The sequence below is a fragment of the Arachis ipaensis genome, chromosome B1 (assembly GCF_059453495.1).
Source record: "Arachis ipaensis isolate K30076 ecotype BB chromosome B1, ASM5945349v1, whole genome shotgun sequence".
Classification (NCBI taxonomy): domain Eukaryota; kingdom Viridiplantae; phylum Streptophyta; class Magnoliopsida; order Fabales; family Fabaceae; genus Arachis; species Arachis ipaensis.
This window is the reverse complement of record NC_142436.1, coordinates 151,607,409-151,622,735: the sequence shown is the minus strand read 5'-3', so window position 1 is coordinate 151,622,735 and position 15,327 is coordinate 151,607,409. Positions and strand designations below refer to the sequence as shown.

Below are 15,327 nucleotides of genomic sequence, written 5' to 3'. Positions count from 1 at the left end.
CACAGATTCCTAATGGCAGGACAACATTGAGTCAATTTTGAAACGTTAGAGACTTAAATAGGACGATTCAAATGTTAGGAACAACTTTAAGACTTACCCAAATGCTAGGGACAAAAACAATACTTTACTCTTCTTGTATATTATCTACGAAACATATACATTAGGTTTTACGTTTTAAATATATACAAATTAATCCCTTAACCTTTTTATTATGACAGTTAAATAGTTAAATATAAAGTAAAAACTTACGTTCATTGTTTTCATGTGAAATTAATAATTAAAAATTTTTAAATAAAAATTTAGTCCAACATGTCAAATCATTTAATAGTTTTTAACTATTAATTTCATATGAAAACAACTCCATATAAGTATTTAGCTAAAGAGCTAGATCTGTACAATAAAAAGAAAATTCAAAAATGTAAAAGTCAAAGTAAACATAAAGTTTACAAGTAAAATGTTATATTTCCTTTGCTGAACCAAAATACTCAAAGAAGGATAACTCAACCATTAATAATATGAATCATCACATAATTTAAGTGATGTTGGTGTGTATTTACATAATCATCTCGCTCATAATCTCTAACACTCTGGAACTAATGAGCTGTGAAAGAGAATCAAAAGAAACTCAGCCTAAAGAATTGTAATTACAAATTACAAAATATATGTACAGCTCAACCTCAATGTCCTCACATCTCAGACAAAAGATTACTAATTTTCCGAAGTTCATCCAGAGCTGCTGTCATGGCAGCAAGCTGCCCTTTACCAACCACAACATCTTTCGAAGCTCCCTGTTCTTGTTGGAAAGAAGACTCAATCACCTGCCACATACAAATACATAATTCAGTTTCAGGTGGTCACAGCATTTCATGCACAAACACTATTGAAAATTCGAGAATGGTAAGAAAGAACTTTACCTGAATATGCTCAAGCATAGACTGCCCAATATTCCTAATAGTTCCGACCATATTCTGGTCTATCGGAGAATCCCCTTGGCTTCTAACAGGACTACAATGCCCATTTGCTATAGAAGAAGAGGGTATCATTACATGACTTTGATTTTTGCATTTGGCAGGTTTTGCATCTTGAGAAGGACTTCCACCCTTGACAGATGTACGTTCATCACTGTTTCGTCCAAGCCTTGAAAAAAACCACTGGAATTTATTCAGCTTTCCCCACTTCTGATGTGAGGCTGAATTTCCCATGGGATCATTGTTGAAGGAGGATGTGTGAGATAAGTTCTCAGGACAATCAGAGACTGGAAGAGGTGAACCAGTTTCATTGATTTCAGTTTCAAGAAAGGACAAATTATAATTATACGGAATGCTACTTTTCTCAGAATAGTTTCGACGATTGACATCCAAACGAGGACTAGCTAGGCCAGAAAATATAGGTGAATTTCCCTCACTTCTAGTACTTACACTTAGACCTCTAACATCCGCAAAGTAATTGTTGCAGCATTCAGAGCCGTCATCTTGTTGTTCCCTTTCAACTACTACAGGACGATTATCCTGCTCGAATACATACAGGTTTTCTGTGTCTACCTCTGAGCCAAGTTCCTTACAAAGATCTTCTAACAAACTGCGTCTAACAGCTTCCTTACTTTCCTTTTTTCCATCATTAGTCGTGGATGGAGAAGGGGCAGATTCTGTTCTCTTTAAACTGACATTTACCTTTTCTGTCCATTTCTTTTTCTGAGCTGGAACCTGATTTTCAGCTCCATCTTGCTTAAGTTCTTCAGTACTGTGGGCAACTCTCCACTTTTCTTCCCAGTAGCTATCAGTCAACAGTTTCAGAGGAGTTCTCGGAGAATCTGAGTCAGATGGATGAGTAGTAGATCTTGCACTAATTGATTTTGCTTGGTTATGAAACCACACAAATGAAGGTATTGATGATGAAATTTCAGTACTTAATGCAATAGCCTGCAAGGATTTAGCCTTTGCTAGTAGTTTATCGATATCTGTGTCCTCGGGGAAGTTTAATAACCTCTGGAGACAGATTGTGGGATTTTCAGTTGCCAGTAGTGAAGATCTTAATCGAAGTAACATTGCTACAGCCATAGCCGTGATAAAGGCTCCACGAGGTGATTGTAATATCATAAAACCAGATTCTGTATTGTCCTCCGCAAGCTTCTGCTTTTTACCATTATCTGATAAAAATATCTCATCCCAGATGATCAAGAGGTTGTCGAGTGAAAATTCCCGTCCAAATAAAACTCGGAACCAGCGGAGAGCAAAGTACTGGGGTTCAACCCCAAGATCAACAAGATGACTGTGTAGAGATGAATCAACGTGATACAACAAATGATACAATGCATTTGAAGCTTCAATTACAGGAGGCAAGCCGGTATTGGACCCAGCCACAGGTGAATAAGAGAAGAAATCAGCCATTGCAACTGAACCATGAGCACCACTCATTAATGCCTCAAACATGCAGTAAGCATCATGTTCCATGAATTTATCGGACAAAACAACACCAAGTTCACCTTCAGCCCCATAAGCATCACCTAGCAATACAAGCGCTCGTATACTAGGATCAAGCTCATCGAGACTCTGGATTTTCAATGCATCTCCACAGGAACCAATATCATCCTCTGAGTCTGTAGATTTTCTCATATCAAAGCTGTAACGATGATCATTCTCCTGACAGAAAAGGCCATCAAATCTGTCTGTGAAGTGATCTTCATAAAGCTTTCGTATTGCGGAAAGATGTTCCACATCAACTTGGAGAACATATAGCAGCGGGGCAAGTAACTCATGCATTCCTATAAAATAGATGAATGAAACTCAATAATGTGAAGTCAACTATTTCATAACTTATTTTATTAGTAGAAAACAAATTACAAGGGAACCTGGAAGCTAAAGTAAGGGAATTTGTTTTTTGCCAAGTAAAAGGTTTCCAAACAATGATTGATTAATCAGGAGGAATGCTAATAATTTTCTCATAGAATATGCACAATTTAGATGATGTGACAAAAGGAAAATAATTAATGATAGAAACATTAATTAAAGTCCGTTGCTCATAACATGAGATTGGCTATTAATAAGCACATGATGAACCTTCATGTGAGATGGTGGTAATTTTTTTTTTCATATTAAATTAGATGCACTGTAGTTTATTATAGATATATGGCAGGAAAAACAAGACACCTGTCATAAACAAGAAGCTTACTAAACTATAGATCATCCTATAGTTTCATATATGTAGTTAGAAAGAAAAACAATGCAACCATACAAAAGGATAAAAACATACATAAGACGAAATAACCAAGGTATATTTCCTCAGAGAGTGCCTTTTTTAGTTTCATTTTGGAAGGGGCGGGAATTTGAAGAGTAAACTGGACTTACAACTACTCTTCAAATCCCTTATCTTCCATCCCTTCTCCAAAATAGAACTCACAAACACACCCATAAGTGATTGTCTGCATCTACAGATATTGCTTGGATGAACAACTTACCTTGTCTATAACCACATTCTGGGTGTTTGAGACACCACAGCAATAAAATCCGTCTCAATAAGCCTTGGAATCCTGGTGTCTGGAAGTAGCCCCCATGTTCTGGGTATAAACGTGATAAATCCTGATCAACCATCCTCTCCAACTCAGCATTGCGGAAAAAGCGACTCCATGTACTATCTGTATATAAAAGGCCATACTCTTGTCATCAGAGATAAAGTTTGCAAGATGGAGAACATTTCGTAGACTAACTAGAAATCTACTTGACGGAAGTCCAAAGTCTAGGGACAATACAATACTATTACAAGATATGCAACAATTTACTTGCTTTCTTTTACATATGCTACGATTTCCACGCATGTTCTTATTTCTGTTAACTCTTTGCTTAAACTTCTTATCAGTTGAGTTGCCACAAAATGAGCAGGAAGCATGGCTATATTGAGGCAGAAGGAAATGGTGTAATATGAAAACAAACTTAGATTTACCTGGATTTTGTGAAAGTGGATTGTCCATGATAAGATTGGGTGGACTACCTCCATCTTTTGGAAGATGGGGATCAACCAGGAGGCGACCTCTCAAATTGGCATATCTGACATAAAAAACAGAGGTCATGTTTACCAAGCAAAACATGGGGAAAAAATATATGAGAAGACAAAGCCACTGGCAGAATAAATATCCAACTGCATATTTTAGTTCAAAATAATAATGAATGCCAATGCCAAATCCAAAACCAATGCCAACAATTTGAATTAACCTTCAATGCAATTGAAGAAACAACTATTTTTCCCCAAAATAAAAACAGAGAAGATATAGAATAGTAATCACTTTCTCGAATTAAAATTCAAAAATCCTCTTTTATTTTCGTATCACTATATCCATTCCCATATATTGAGAATTGAGAAACAAAACCACTAGCATTGTTACAATGTTACGTATGTAGAATTGTTACTTTTATCATCAATACCAAGGATTCAATCTAGAACTTGAGATAACATAAACACAACATTCATATTCTCGAAAGGATCAAAAGAGCGTAAATTGGAATTGAATTTTAAAGAAAAACAAAATTTAATTTATATCCACACCAACAAACAATAATTAAAAAGAGAGTATATAAGGCATGATAATTGAGCATGGTTATTACCTCCTTCTAGAATTAGCGGTGGCACGACGAAGATCATCAATGGAATTCGAAGAAGGCAAAACCCCGAGACTGATACGCCACTGCAAACCTCTGATATCTCCGAATCGACGAGTCTCCGGCGGAGATTCCGGAACTGAAAGCACCGACGGGGATTCCGGCAATGGCGAAAGCACCATAGCTGGTGGCATGGTTATGCCGGAAAAAATTCCTCAACGAACAAGATGATCAAACGCAAAGAGAATCGAGAAAAATTTCCGAAGCTCAACCCCGAGAAACGAAATGAATTAGATGAATCGTTTTTTGAGTCGGAGAATTAAAAATCTGAGCTATATAACACTGAATTCACGAAGAATGAAGAGAATTTGATTAATGCGCAGGGGCAAAGAGAGAACAAAAAGGAGGGAAAGGGAAATTGAAGGAGAAGAAGCTGAATTGAAGGAAAAAAATGATGAAATTACGTGAAAAATTGAGAGTTTGGGGAAAGAAATGGAATGATTTGGTGGGAAGTTGCTTTTCTTCTTCTTCTTCTTCTCCTCCTTCTCTTCTGTTCTGTCTCTGCGTTTCTTCAACAACAGAGACAGAAAGAAGAGAGAAAAATTAAAAAAAATAAGAAAGAAAATGTTATGAAAAAGGAGAATTAAATAACAGAGGATTGTGACTTGTGACAATTATAATGTGTGAATTATAAAATAGATTAGAATTGAGTTGTCACCTTCTTCAAATTTCTACCACTCCTCTCATTTCTGCCATTTTCTCCTGTGGAATATTCTGCTATGTGACGTTGACCTTCAGGTTTATTTTGACTCAATTCATTTCTTTTGTTTCTATTATTATCCATTTAAAACAATAACTCTCCTAATTTTCATTGTTGGTTCAATTGTTATTAATTAATTAATTAATTAAGGTAAAGATTTAGGTGAAGTCGACTTCACGTGAAATTGATATTCGAGAGCCGTTAGATGAAAATTTAGTCAAATCATTTAACTGCTCTCAGGTATCAACTTCACGTAAAATCTGCATCTGAATTTTCACTATTAATTAATTGCTGTAAAGAAACGTTACTATTTTTGTGATAAATATTAAATGAAAGAGTATATATTCAAATATGTTGCTATAAAATTTTGCTGTACAAAGTTTGGTTCTCAACAAAATTTTATTATATTAAAATTTTTTTATTTTTATAAAAATAAGATATATATATCTTTTTGTTATACTTTTAAAAATTTATTTATCCAAACAAAAATAATAAATTTAACTAAAAATAAAAATTTATATATCTTATTTTTATAAAATTCAAAAACTTTAATATAATAAATTTTTTTAGAAACAAAAATGGCCGAAGCAAAATTTTTTAAAGACGTATTTAAATATATATTCTAAATTAAATATATATACATTCATAAACTTTTCTAATTTTCTATACTTTCTCTATTAGCTAGTAGTTATTACTTATTACCAATATTTTGTTTACACGTGTTATAGAAAAGGAATAAAGCTACCACCACCTTAGGCAAATCATTTTCACATGGACTTTTATAAAATACATTTGACATAAATTTTATTTGACATGCCTAAATTTTCTTATGTCGTTTAACCCTATCATGATGTGACATGTTTTTGTACTCAAGCATGTATGCTTTCTGTGAAGGATTATTATTGTTACATTTTGTACACCAAACTCATGGTAGAATAACTATGAAGAGAGTATCATATGATTATGACATCGGAAGAGTTTTAAGTATATCGGAAACACCGGTGTTTCTATTATTTTAACCGTTGATTTAAATTATAAAAAATATATATAATATATATTAATTAAAATCAACGGTTAAAACAACTGAAACACTGTTATTTTCTGGTACACTTGAAATTTTTCAACATCTCCTTGGTCATCAAATCATCTTTGCTAAGTTCCAATATTCAAATATCAGCAATACATATAGGTCTGCTCTCTCATTTTCATTTGCTTTCCATCAAATATTGTCAATTGTGACTTAAAAAAAAACTAACTGTGTCTTGCTGAGTTTTAAGTTTTTTATGGCCCAAATTATTTTGTGGTTTTAAGGCCCAATAATTTATTTGAGCCTGACCCAATTTCATGTTTTGGCCATAGCCGATATATTGGATCAAAATGGTAGGATTTAGTTTCATATTTTAGTGTATTCTTTTTTGGTTAGAGTATAAATTTTTTAAAATCAATTTAAAGAAAAAAAAATATGCATATCAAAGCAGTGAAAGTTGATCATTTAAATAAACAAAAACATAAAATATAAAATCGGAGTTAATACTCTTGTTTGTATCATCCAAACAATTCAATTATTAAAAGTACTTCATTCCAAACTTTTCAACTTCAACTAAGTCATTTAAAATATGCTATGTAATATATTTTTGTTAAGGTCCAACAGTTAATTTAAGCTTGACCCAAGTCCAAGTTATTCCCCAAGCCGCAGCTATCTTGTTTGATTATTGGAAATTTTAGTGTGTAGCTCTCTTAACATATTAACAAATAGGGTTCAAAACAAGGTGTTTTCCACTGGAAGAAAGAAAATATAAATAGTTACTGTCAATAACATTTTTGACTATGATACCAGTCATTTTTCATTTTCTTCTTGAAAATATTTTTCATCAACATAGTTAAATCCATTTTTAAAAATGAAGTTTCGACTGTTTTTTCCTTAAAAAGACAATTTAATTTAAAGGAAAAGATTTTGCTCTTCATCGGAAATTTAGAGGAACACCAGTATTAACTCGACGCAATTGTCGACTACTTTGGTTATCACTCATTCGATCTTGAAAAATGATATTTCTATCACGGCCTCGAGCAAAATAACTGTATCGAGTCTGTTGCTGTTGATATTCTCTCATCTTCTCAATCACCAAACTCTTGCCAATTCTTGATCTATCCAATTCCAATAGCTCTTTTTTGTCGAAATTGATCTTCAATGGCTTGATCAATTTGAAACTGACCCCAATAATTATTTGATCAATTTCATATATTGTACAAATTTTTACAAATATTTTTTCGTAGTGCATGACAAAATATTAGTGAAGTATCATGCCATTCTTGAAGAGCCAAGGATAATAATTTTTTTTTCAATTTATCAAAAAAAAATTATCTTCGATATAAGAAATGTCCCAAGTATTTGTTTTCGACCTCTTGAGGCAAAGTGGCTGTTTGTCGAACTATTGGATCTTCGACATTTTGTTGAATATTTTCAGCCGTATTCATTTTCGATATCTCATCAAATTTTTTATGACAACATATTACCCAAATTATGGTAATTTTCCTTTTCCTTCTCGAATCATTGTGGTCAAAGAGTTGTCATATTTGATGATTCGAAAATATCATAATCAAATTTTTTTTTTTTCAAATTTTCAACTTCACAATTTTCAAAGTGAATAAAGAAGCTTTTTTGTTTATCTGAAATTAGATCAACTTTATAGAGTTTCAAAGTTGAATAAAGATTTTTTCTCTTTTCCACATTTATATCTAACAACTGCCAATAATCGTTACTTAAGAACTTCTTTTTACAGACATACTTGTACATACCTTAATAGAGTACGCAACTTCTTCCAAAGTGTTCCAATATGCACCTGTAACTTGATAAAGTTCGAATTTGTCGAGCATTGGCTTGTCGAAAATATTATTTTTGATGATTTTTTTTTTGCTAGATGGACAAAAGCAAAAATACTTATCATCATTGAATATTATTTTCGACAAACTCATATTCAACCATTTCTCTTTCTTTCTCCTTTTCTTCTTTTATTTTTTCAACTTGTCAAACTCTCTCAATCAAATAGGCTAAATCAAGAATATGCATATTGAGTAATTTTCGACGCATATACAAGCCAAGACCTTTGATGGCTATTTTGATGATCTCGCTTTCAGGGATCGACACATAACATCGATTGCGAGCATTTTTTAATCGAATTATATAGTCATCTATCGATTCTCCATCGTCTCGTTCTATTGCAAGCAAATCTATCAACGAGACATTTAATTCTACCCTATAAAATTGAGCATGAAAATCATTTTCCAATTGTGCCCACGTTAAAATCGAACTGGGTCTCAGATTTGAAAACCAAGTGAAAGCATTTTTTGTTAATGAAGTAGGAAAAAACTTCATTCTCAAATTTTTATTATTTGCCAAATTTCCTAATTCGACCATATAGCGAGCTATATGCTCGACAGTTGACTCTCCAGCCTCTCCTGCAAATTTTATAATTATTTTGAAATCTTTTACACCCATTGGCACTTCTATCATTTGCACTGCAGAAGGCAAAGCAGAAATAAAATATGGTCGATGCATGAGAGCCACATTGATACCCATTCTATTGAGGACATCCTTGACAATTCTTGTTACCTGGTAATGATATCCACGCTGTGTGTGAAGTCTATTCAAAACTTCACCAGCATTTTGATCTCCTCGAACGAGATAAGGGATATTTTTTTCGCTTTCAGGATTGTTAAATACATTCTCCTCATTATATCCTATGTTCTCCCGGTCTACTACCAAATCTTGCGGAATAGGCTGTCCCTCATCATAATCGACAATTCGAGCAATTCTCTCGACTTGTTTAATTAGTCGATCATATTTTGACTCATTGTCAGCCAGGATAGGATTCAAAATAGTAGTTATCCGGTGAGTCAACAGGTTGACTAAATCATGGTAACTTTCATCAATATATTGTTGAAATTCAACAATCAATCCTGAATTATTTGACGAAGAGCCCACTTGATAATGACTAACGTCAGAATATGAAAAAGAAGGTTGGTTAGAAACCATACCTGGCACATTTCATATCTGACTGGAAATGTTAACTGCTCATAGGAGGCGTACAACCAGGAAGAAGGACAAATGGAGGCCAACCTGCAGTTATTTATGGTTTATTTTGCACTGGGGTGATCCTAGGGCGTGAATTTTTTCCACTACCATCAACACTTGCATCAATAACTGCAATATTCTCCGTAGAATTATACTCTGCATGTGGAATCAAATTTGCAGAAGTTTGTGTAGTAATTATTAGGGTATTATTACTTGTTTCTGCATTGCCATTTGAAACTTCGTCAAACATGGTAACAATTCTACCACTTCTTGATCGCATGCACCAAATATCAACACTGCATGCACAATGCAACAGTTGAAAGCAACAAATTTTAACATAATTAAATTTTAAAACAGTCTCACCAGGCGTGCCAATTTGTTTTGTCGATTTTTAGCAAATCGATGGTGGTTCGATCCTAATGGGTTGGGAGCGAAACCTACTCCTCTTTGTGAGTACCAGTTTTATTTGCATCAAAATCCATGCCTTTAACAATGACGAAGAAGAAGAAACTAAACTTTGCAGAAATTCGAAATGAAAATTAAAACATAAAAGATTTGAATAAAAGGAAAATCAAATTGCAGAAAGAAAAAGTGTTTGAAAAAGTAAAGGACAAATTAAAAGGTAAATACTGGAAAGGATAAAAGTTGCTGAATTTAAAGGAATTGAAAATGACATTGCAAAGAAGATAAATTACATGAAAAAAAAGTGACAGGAAATTTAAACGAAAAGTAAAGACATGGAAGGAACCCTTCAAAAAAAGACTCTTGACTGACTCAGAAAATCGCTGGGAATGTAAGTGAGTGTGAGTGTTTTCTCTGAAAAGATTCCAACTCTTCTTCCTTCGAGTCTTCTCCTATTTATAAGACTCTTCAACCAATCCGATTGAAATGTAACTTCCACGTACATTAATCTATGAGTAACCGTTTTTGCTGTTTGAGTGCTGTCTGTAACTGCCACCAACTATCTTCACCTATTAACTTCCTTCGATTGTTTCACTCTCTCTCGATGAGTCATAGTCGATCAACATTCTCTCTTTTATCGATTGACCATCCTCGATGACTCCACCTCGAAGTTCACAACTTGTTATTTTTCGACTAACAAATTACATTGCTGACCTCTTCTTCGACACAGTTGACCACTCAAGTATGTCACTTCGACTTCTATATTTGTATCAATCAATTAATAGAAAGTACATAATAAACTATGTAATTGACTTCAATCCAAAATTAATTGTAACACATATTTAAAAATTGATCGAAATATTATTTTAGCACTTGACAATGATCAAAGTCTAAATTTATCAAATATTAACTTGTTAAAAAATTCAATAACATTTTTATCGAAAATAATATTTTTCGATATAAGACAAGGAATATTAACTAAGGCTAATATATCGTCTGTTACTCTAACTATTGCTCATATGTGTCGAGATGAAGCCTTCATATTTGTTAACAATTTACTTCAAATATGAGAAAAAGAGACCAAATTTACACATACATTAAAGCATATCATTATTATCATTATCATTATGCTGATTTTGTCAATATATGTTAGGCTGATTTTGTGTTTTGCAAAGAACGATTAAACAAAAAGTAAATCGTAGTTCGAATTCTAATATTTTGAGAGTAAAACTTTTTTTTATATATAAATATTAATTTTATGTGCATCAAAATTTATGTTTTGTCAATAAAAAATATGATAACATGCAGAATGGTAGACAAGCAAACAAACAAAAGCTACTTATAGAATTTAGAACACATTTGCAGAAATTTAAAGTATTCAAACATACAAAAAAAAATTGCACATAATTTCAAAAAGTTCAAAAGTAATCGGTACAAGACTTGACAAAATAATAAAAGAAAGTTATAAATAAAATTGAAAACAAATAAAGATGGCATAAATATAAAGTACAAAATAACAAAGAATAATAGAAAGAAAAATAAAAGAAAACGTATAAAAAATTAATTTACGATTCTATTTTATGGGGAATTTTAATGAGATTGTTCAAGTGGAAGAACGACTGGGGGCCATGTCTCTGCCAAGGTCTGCAGCAGAGTTGGATTCATGATATGGAGTTGATGGATCTAGTTTTATCTGATAGGCGGTTCACATGGTTCCGGGGCCAATCATGTAGTCGTATTGACAGGGTCTTGGTTAGTTTGGAATGGTTGGAAGAATTTCCTGAAACAAGGTTACGAGGAGGCCCAAGAGGGCTGTCAGACCATTGTCCAATGATTATGAACGTAACTAGGTTGGGAGGGGAGCCGAGACCGTTTCGGAGCCTGGATTCATGGTTTACTCACGATGGGTTTTTGAGAATGGTAAAGGAGGAATGGAGGAGCCGAGATTCAGTTCATGGATAAATTGAAGGCTATGACAATCCCACTGGGGAGATGGCATAGAGAGCAGTTTGGTGATCTGGACATGAAGATTAACAAGTTTGAGGAGGAGATCAGGAAGGTAGATGATATGGTGAGTCATGGAGTATATGATGGAACAATGGAGGCGAGAAGGAAGGCGCTTGTGAGCTCTTGTAAGAAATGGTATATTAGAAAAGAAATCCATTGGAAGTAGATGTCACGGTCTAGGCATGCTAAGGAGATGGATAAAAACACTAGATACTTCCACAATCTCGCCTCAGCTCGTAGGAGAAGCAATCGGATTGAAGCCTTACGGATCCAGGGGAGAGTAGTAAGGAATCAAGCGCGGATCAAGGTATAAGAGATTTCTATAAAGAGTTGTATCACCAGGAACCTTCACCTAATATTGGAATCCGGGATGGGCTGGTTAGGCGAATAACTAGGGAGGAGGCAGCAGAGCTAGAGGTGATGCCAAGTGCAGAAGAAATAAAGGCTACAGTGTGGGATTGTGAGTCTTCAAAAGCTCCTGGAAGTGATGGGTATAATATGAATTTCATTAAGAAGTGTTGGGCAGAGATTGGGAGGGAATTCACAGAAGCAGTGTTGGGATTCTTCCAATCAGCTATGCTACCTAGGGGCTCGAATGTCACTTGGGTGGCGCTGGCACCGAAGTTCGTTGGAGCTACAGAGATAAAAGATCTTCGGCCGATTAGTATGGTGGGGTGCGTTTATAAGGTCATATCTAAGGTCATGGTTCGAAGGATGCGGCATGTGATGCCAGGTTTAGTGGGCGAGACCCAGAGTGCTTTTGTGCAGGGTAGGAAAATCCATGACGGGGCTCTGATAGCGTGTGAAACTGTGCATTGGCTAAAATCCAGAAGACGTAGCTCAGCACTTATTAAACTGGATTTTCAGAAAGCGTATGATCTGGTCAAATGGAGCTTTGTCGACATCGTTCTGCAGAAGATGGGTTTTGGAAATCGTTGGCGGAGGTGGATCAAGGAGTGTGTATGTTCTGCGTCCATGTCAGTTCTAATCAATGGAGCTCCAACTAAGCCCTTCAAAATGGAAAGGGGGCTACGACAAGGAGACCCTTTTATCTCCATTCCTGTTTGTGTTAGTTGTTGATGTTCTTCATCGAATGATAGGAGAGGCGGTGAGGAATGGCCGCATACTTCCGCTATTGGTTGGACGGGATAACATTGAGTTGTCACACTTACAGTTTGCAGACGATACTATTCTTTTTTGTCCTCCAGAGGAAGAGACCATTAAGAATTACAAGCGTCTACTGCGGTGCTTTGAGCTGATGTCGGGGTTGAGCATTAATTTTGAGAAGTCAAGTTTCATTCCGGTTAACTGTGAACAGCGATGGACGCGGAAGATGTGTTGCTTGCTGGAGTGTAAGGAGGCAGCCCTCCCTGTTCGATACCTGGGCATCTCATTGGGAGCAAATCCGAGGCTTGTGAAAACATGGCAACCAGTGATTGACAAGGTGGAAGACAAGCTGGGCCTGTGGAAAGCAAAGACACTCAATAAGGCGGGTAAGCTGGTACTCATAAAATCTGTCCTTAATAGCTTGCCTATATACTATCTGAGCTTGTACAAGATGCCAAAGGCAGTAGCAGAGAAGTTGATCTCCCTACAACGTCGTTTCTTGTGGAGTAAAGAGGATGGGAGGATGGGGATGCCACTAGTGAGGTGGGAGGTAGTGATGGCACCTAAAAAGGTGGGTGGTTTGGGAGTTGGAGATGCAGTGCTTCGGAATCGAATCTTAAAGGATCTGTCATAGGGGATTGCGGGTTTTGTGATGGGTTGGAGTGGATATGGAGCTTCCAGTGGAGGAGACAGCTATTTCAGTGGGAGCTAGACCTTTTGAATCACCTCCACGAGATACTACGATCGGTTAAGCTAACAATGGAGAGAGAGGATAAGGTGATTTGGAAATTTGACAGAACTGGTATTTTTTCAACTAACTCCTTTGTGAAGGGGTTGCAGGAAGCAGTACTCCCGGAGGAAATAACTAGCTATAGCTTCACTAGTGTTATTTGGAGGGGATTCGTCCCGCAAAGGATTGAACTGTTCGCTTGGTTTGTCTTGATTGGGAGCGTGAATACTAAAGAAAGGCTTTCCAGGCTAGGGGTGATTGGTCAGCTCGATAATATGTGTCCTTTATGTTGCAAGGCTGTTGAGTCGGTTGTCCATCCGTTTATTGGCTGTGAGCTCACTTGGCAGGTGTGGTGTGCATGGTTGTTCGCCCTTGGAAGGTCCTGGACCGTACCAGGAACACTGAAGCAACATTTTGAGAGCTGGACGCATGCTTCACATAGAAAGGTTGAGAGAAAGAGGTGGTTGATTGGATTCTTTGCTGTAATATGGGCAATTTGGCTAGAAAGGAATGATCGTGTCTTCAATAATCATGGCTCAGGAGTAGTGGAAGTCATCATCAGATCCTTTTCGCTATCCGACGAGTGGCTTGGTGGTACTTCCTTTGGTTATTAATGGCAATGCCAAAAATGTTGAGGGGTTGATGGCTCTGTATTTACGTTGTCTTATGTTTTTTATCTCTGTTTGTTCCACTTTATTGTATTGAGCACTTTTTAATTCAAAAAAAAAAATTAATTTATGATTAAATCTCAGAAAGTCGCTGAAGATGTGATAAGTGTGTAAGACTGTTTTTGAAAAGAATTTTCAACCTTCATTCTTTCGTAGAACTTTAATTTATAATCATAAATGACACGTTATTACTCGATGATTATCAAGATGTAACTCTTTGCGATTTAGTGTCTCTTCAAGCACTATTTCAATAGCTTTTTTTCCCATCACATCCAAACTATCATCAATTCTGGCTCATCGATGCCAATAGCTATATCAATCGAGTAAGAATATGTCACAAGTCACTACATTAAAACATATATATTTTTCATTTTTTCCGTGATTTATTCAAATTAGAATAATGAAATTCAGAGCCCACCTCACATGTTTGATAGATTGTTTATAACTTTATATCACAACTCTCTAAGCATGGACCAAATTTTAAAAAATTAACATGTTACTAGTAGGGACTAACCAGGGATTGCATTTACTATAATTCAGTGAATGACGGTCAAAAAGGGGGAAAGAAAAATCCAATTCAACTATATATATATTATGGCCAACCAATTTATTATAGTCAATATATAGAAAATTAATTAAATCAAATGCGCTTACTTTCTTTTCTTTGCAATAAAAATAGTAAAAAGAAATTATTTAATATATATTGGGTAAAAAATTATTAATCACTTAAATTTCTTTTACACATATAAGTTGGGTGGTTAATGTAGCAACGATGAAAATTCAGAAATCAAAATGATTAGTGAATAATATTCCTAAAAAGAATAAATAGATAGCTAAGAATTTAGATACAGTTAATTTTATATAAAATTAATAATTAAAATTATTAAATAATTTAATTAAATTTTTATTTAACGATTAACTACACTTGAATGGATACAAATGAATACATTTGTAGAATTAATTAGGATGATTATGTGCTCTTAATTGGCATA

At 34.9% G+C, this 15,327-nt stretch overlaps 1 protein-coding gene across 1 annotated transcript; it reads right to left on the bottom strand.

The window, feature by feature from the left end:
• Window positions 1-482: 482 nt before the first annotated feature.
• Window positions 483-5,406, bottom strand: LOC107642752 (uncharacterized). The gene is made up of 6 exons (XM_088502288.1): window positions 5,308-5,406; window positions 4,596-5,158; window positions 3,937-4,040; window positions 3,455-3,631; window positions 915-2,761; window positions 483-818 (listed from the first exon to the last, which is right to left on the bottom strand). The coding sequence occupies exons 2-6, from the start codon at window positions 4,781-4,783 to the stop codon at window positions 687-689; spliced, it is 2,448 nt and encodes an 815-aa protein (XP_088358414.1). The 5' UTR covers window positions 4,784-5,158; window positions 5,308-5,406; the 3' UTR covers window positions 483-686.
• Window positions 5,407-15,327: the final 9,921 nt, after the last annotated feature.

Coding starts and splice junctions, on each gene's coding strand:
- LOC107642752 (XM_088502288.1), bottom strand. CDS start 4,783: ATGCCACCAGCTATGGTGCTTTCGCCATTGCCGGAATCCCCGTCGGTG. Junction 3,632..3,936: donor TCCACTTTCACAAAATCCAG/GTAAATCTAAGT, acceptor TTTTATATACAG/ATAGTACATGGAGTCGCTTT. Junction 819..914: donor CTATGCTTGAGCATATTCAG/GTAAAGTTCTTT, acceptor TGTATGTGGCAG/GTGATTGAGTCTTCTTTCCA.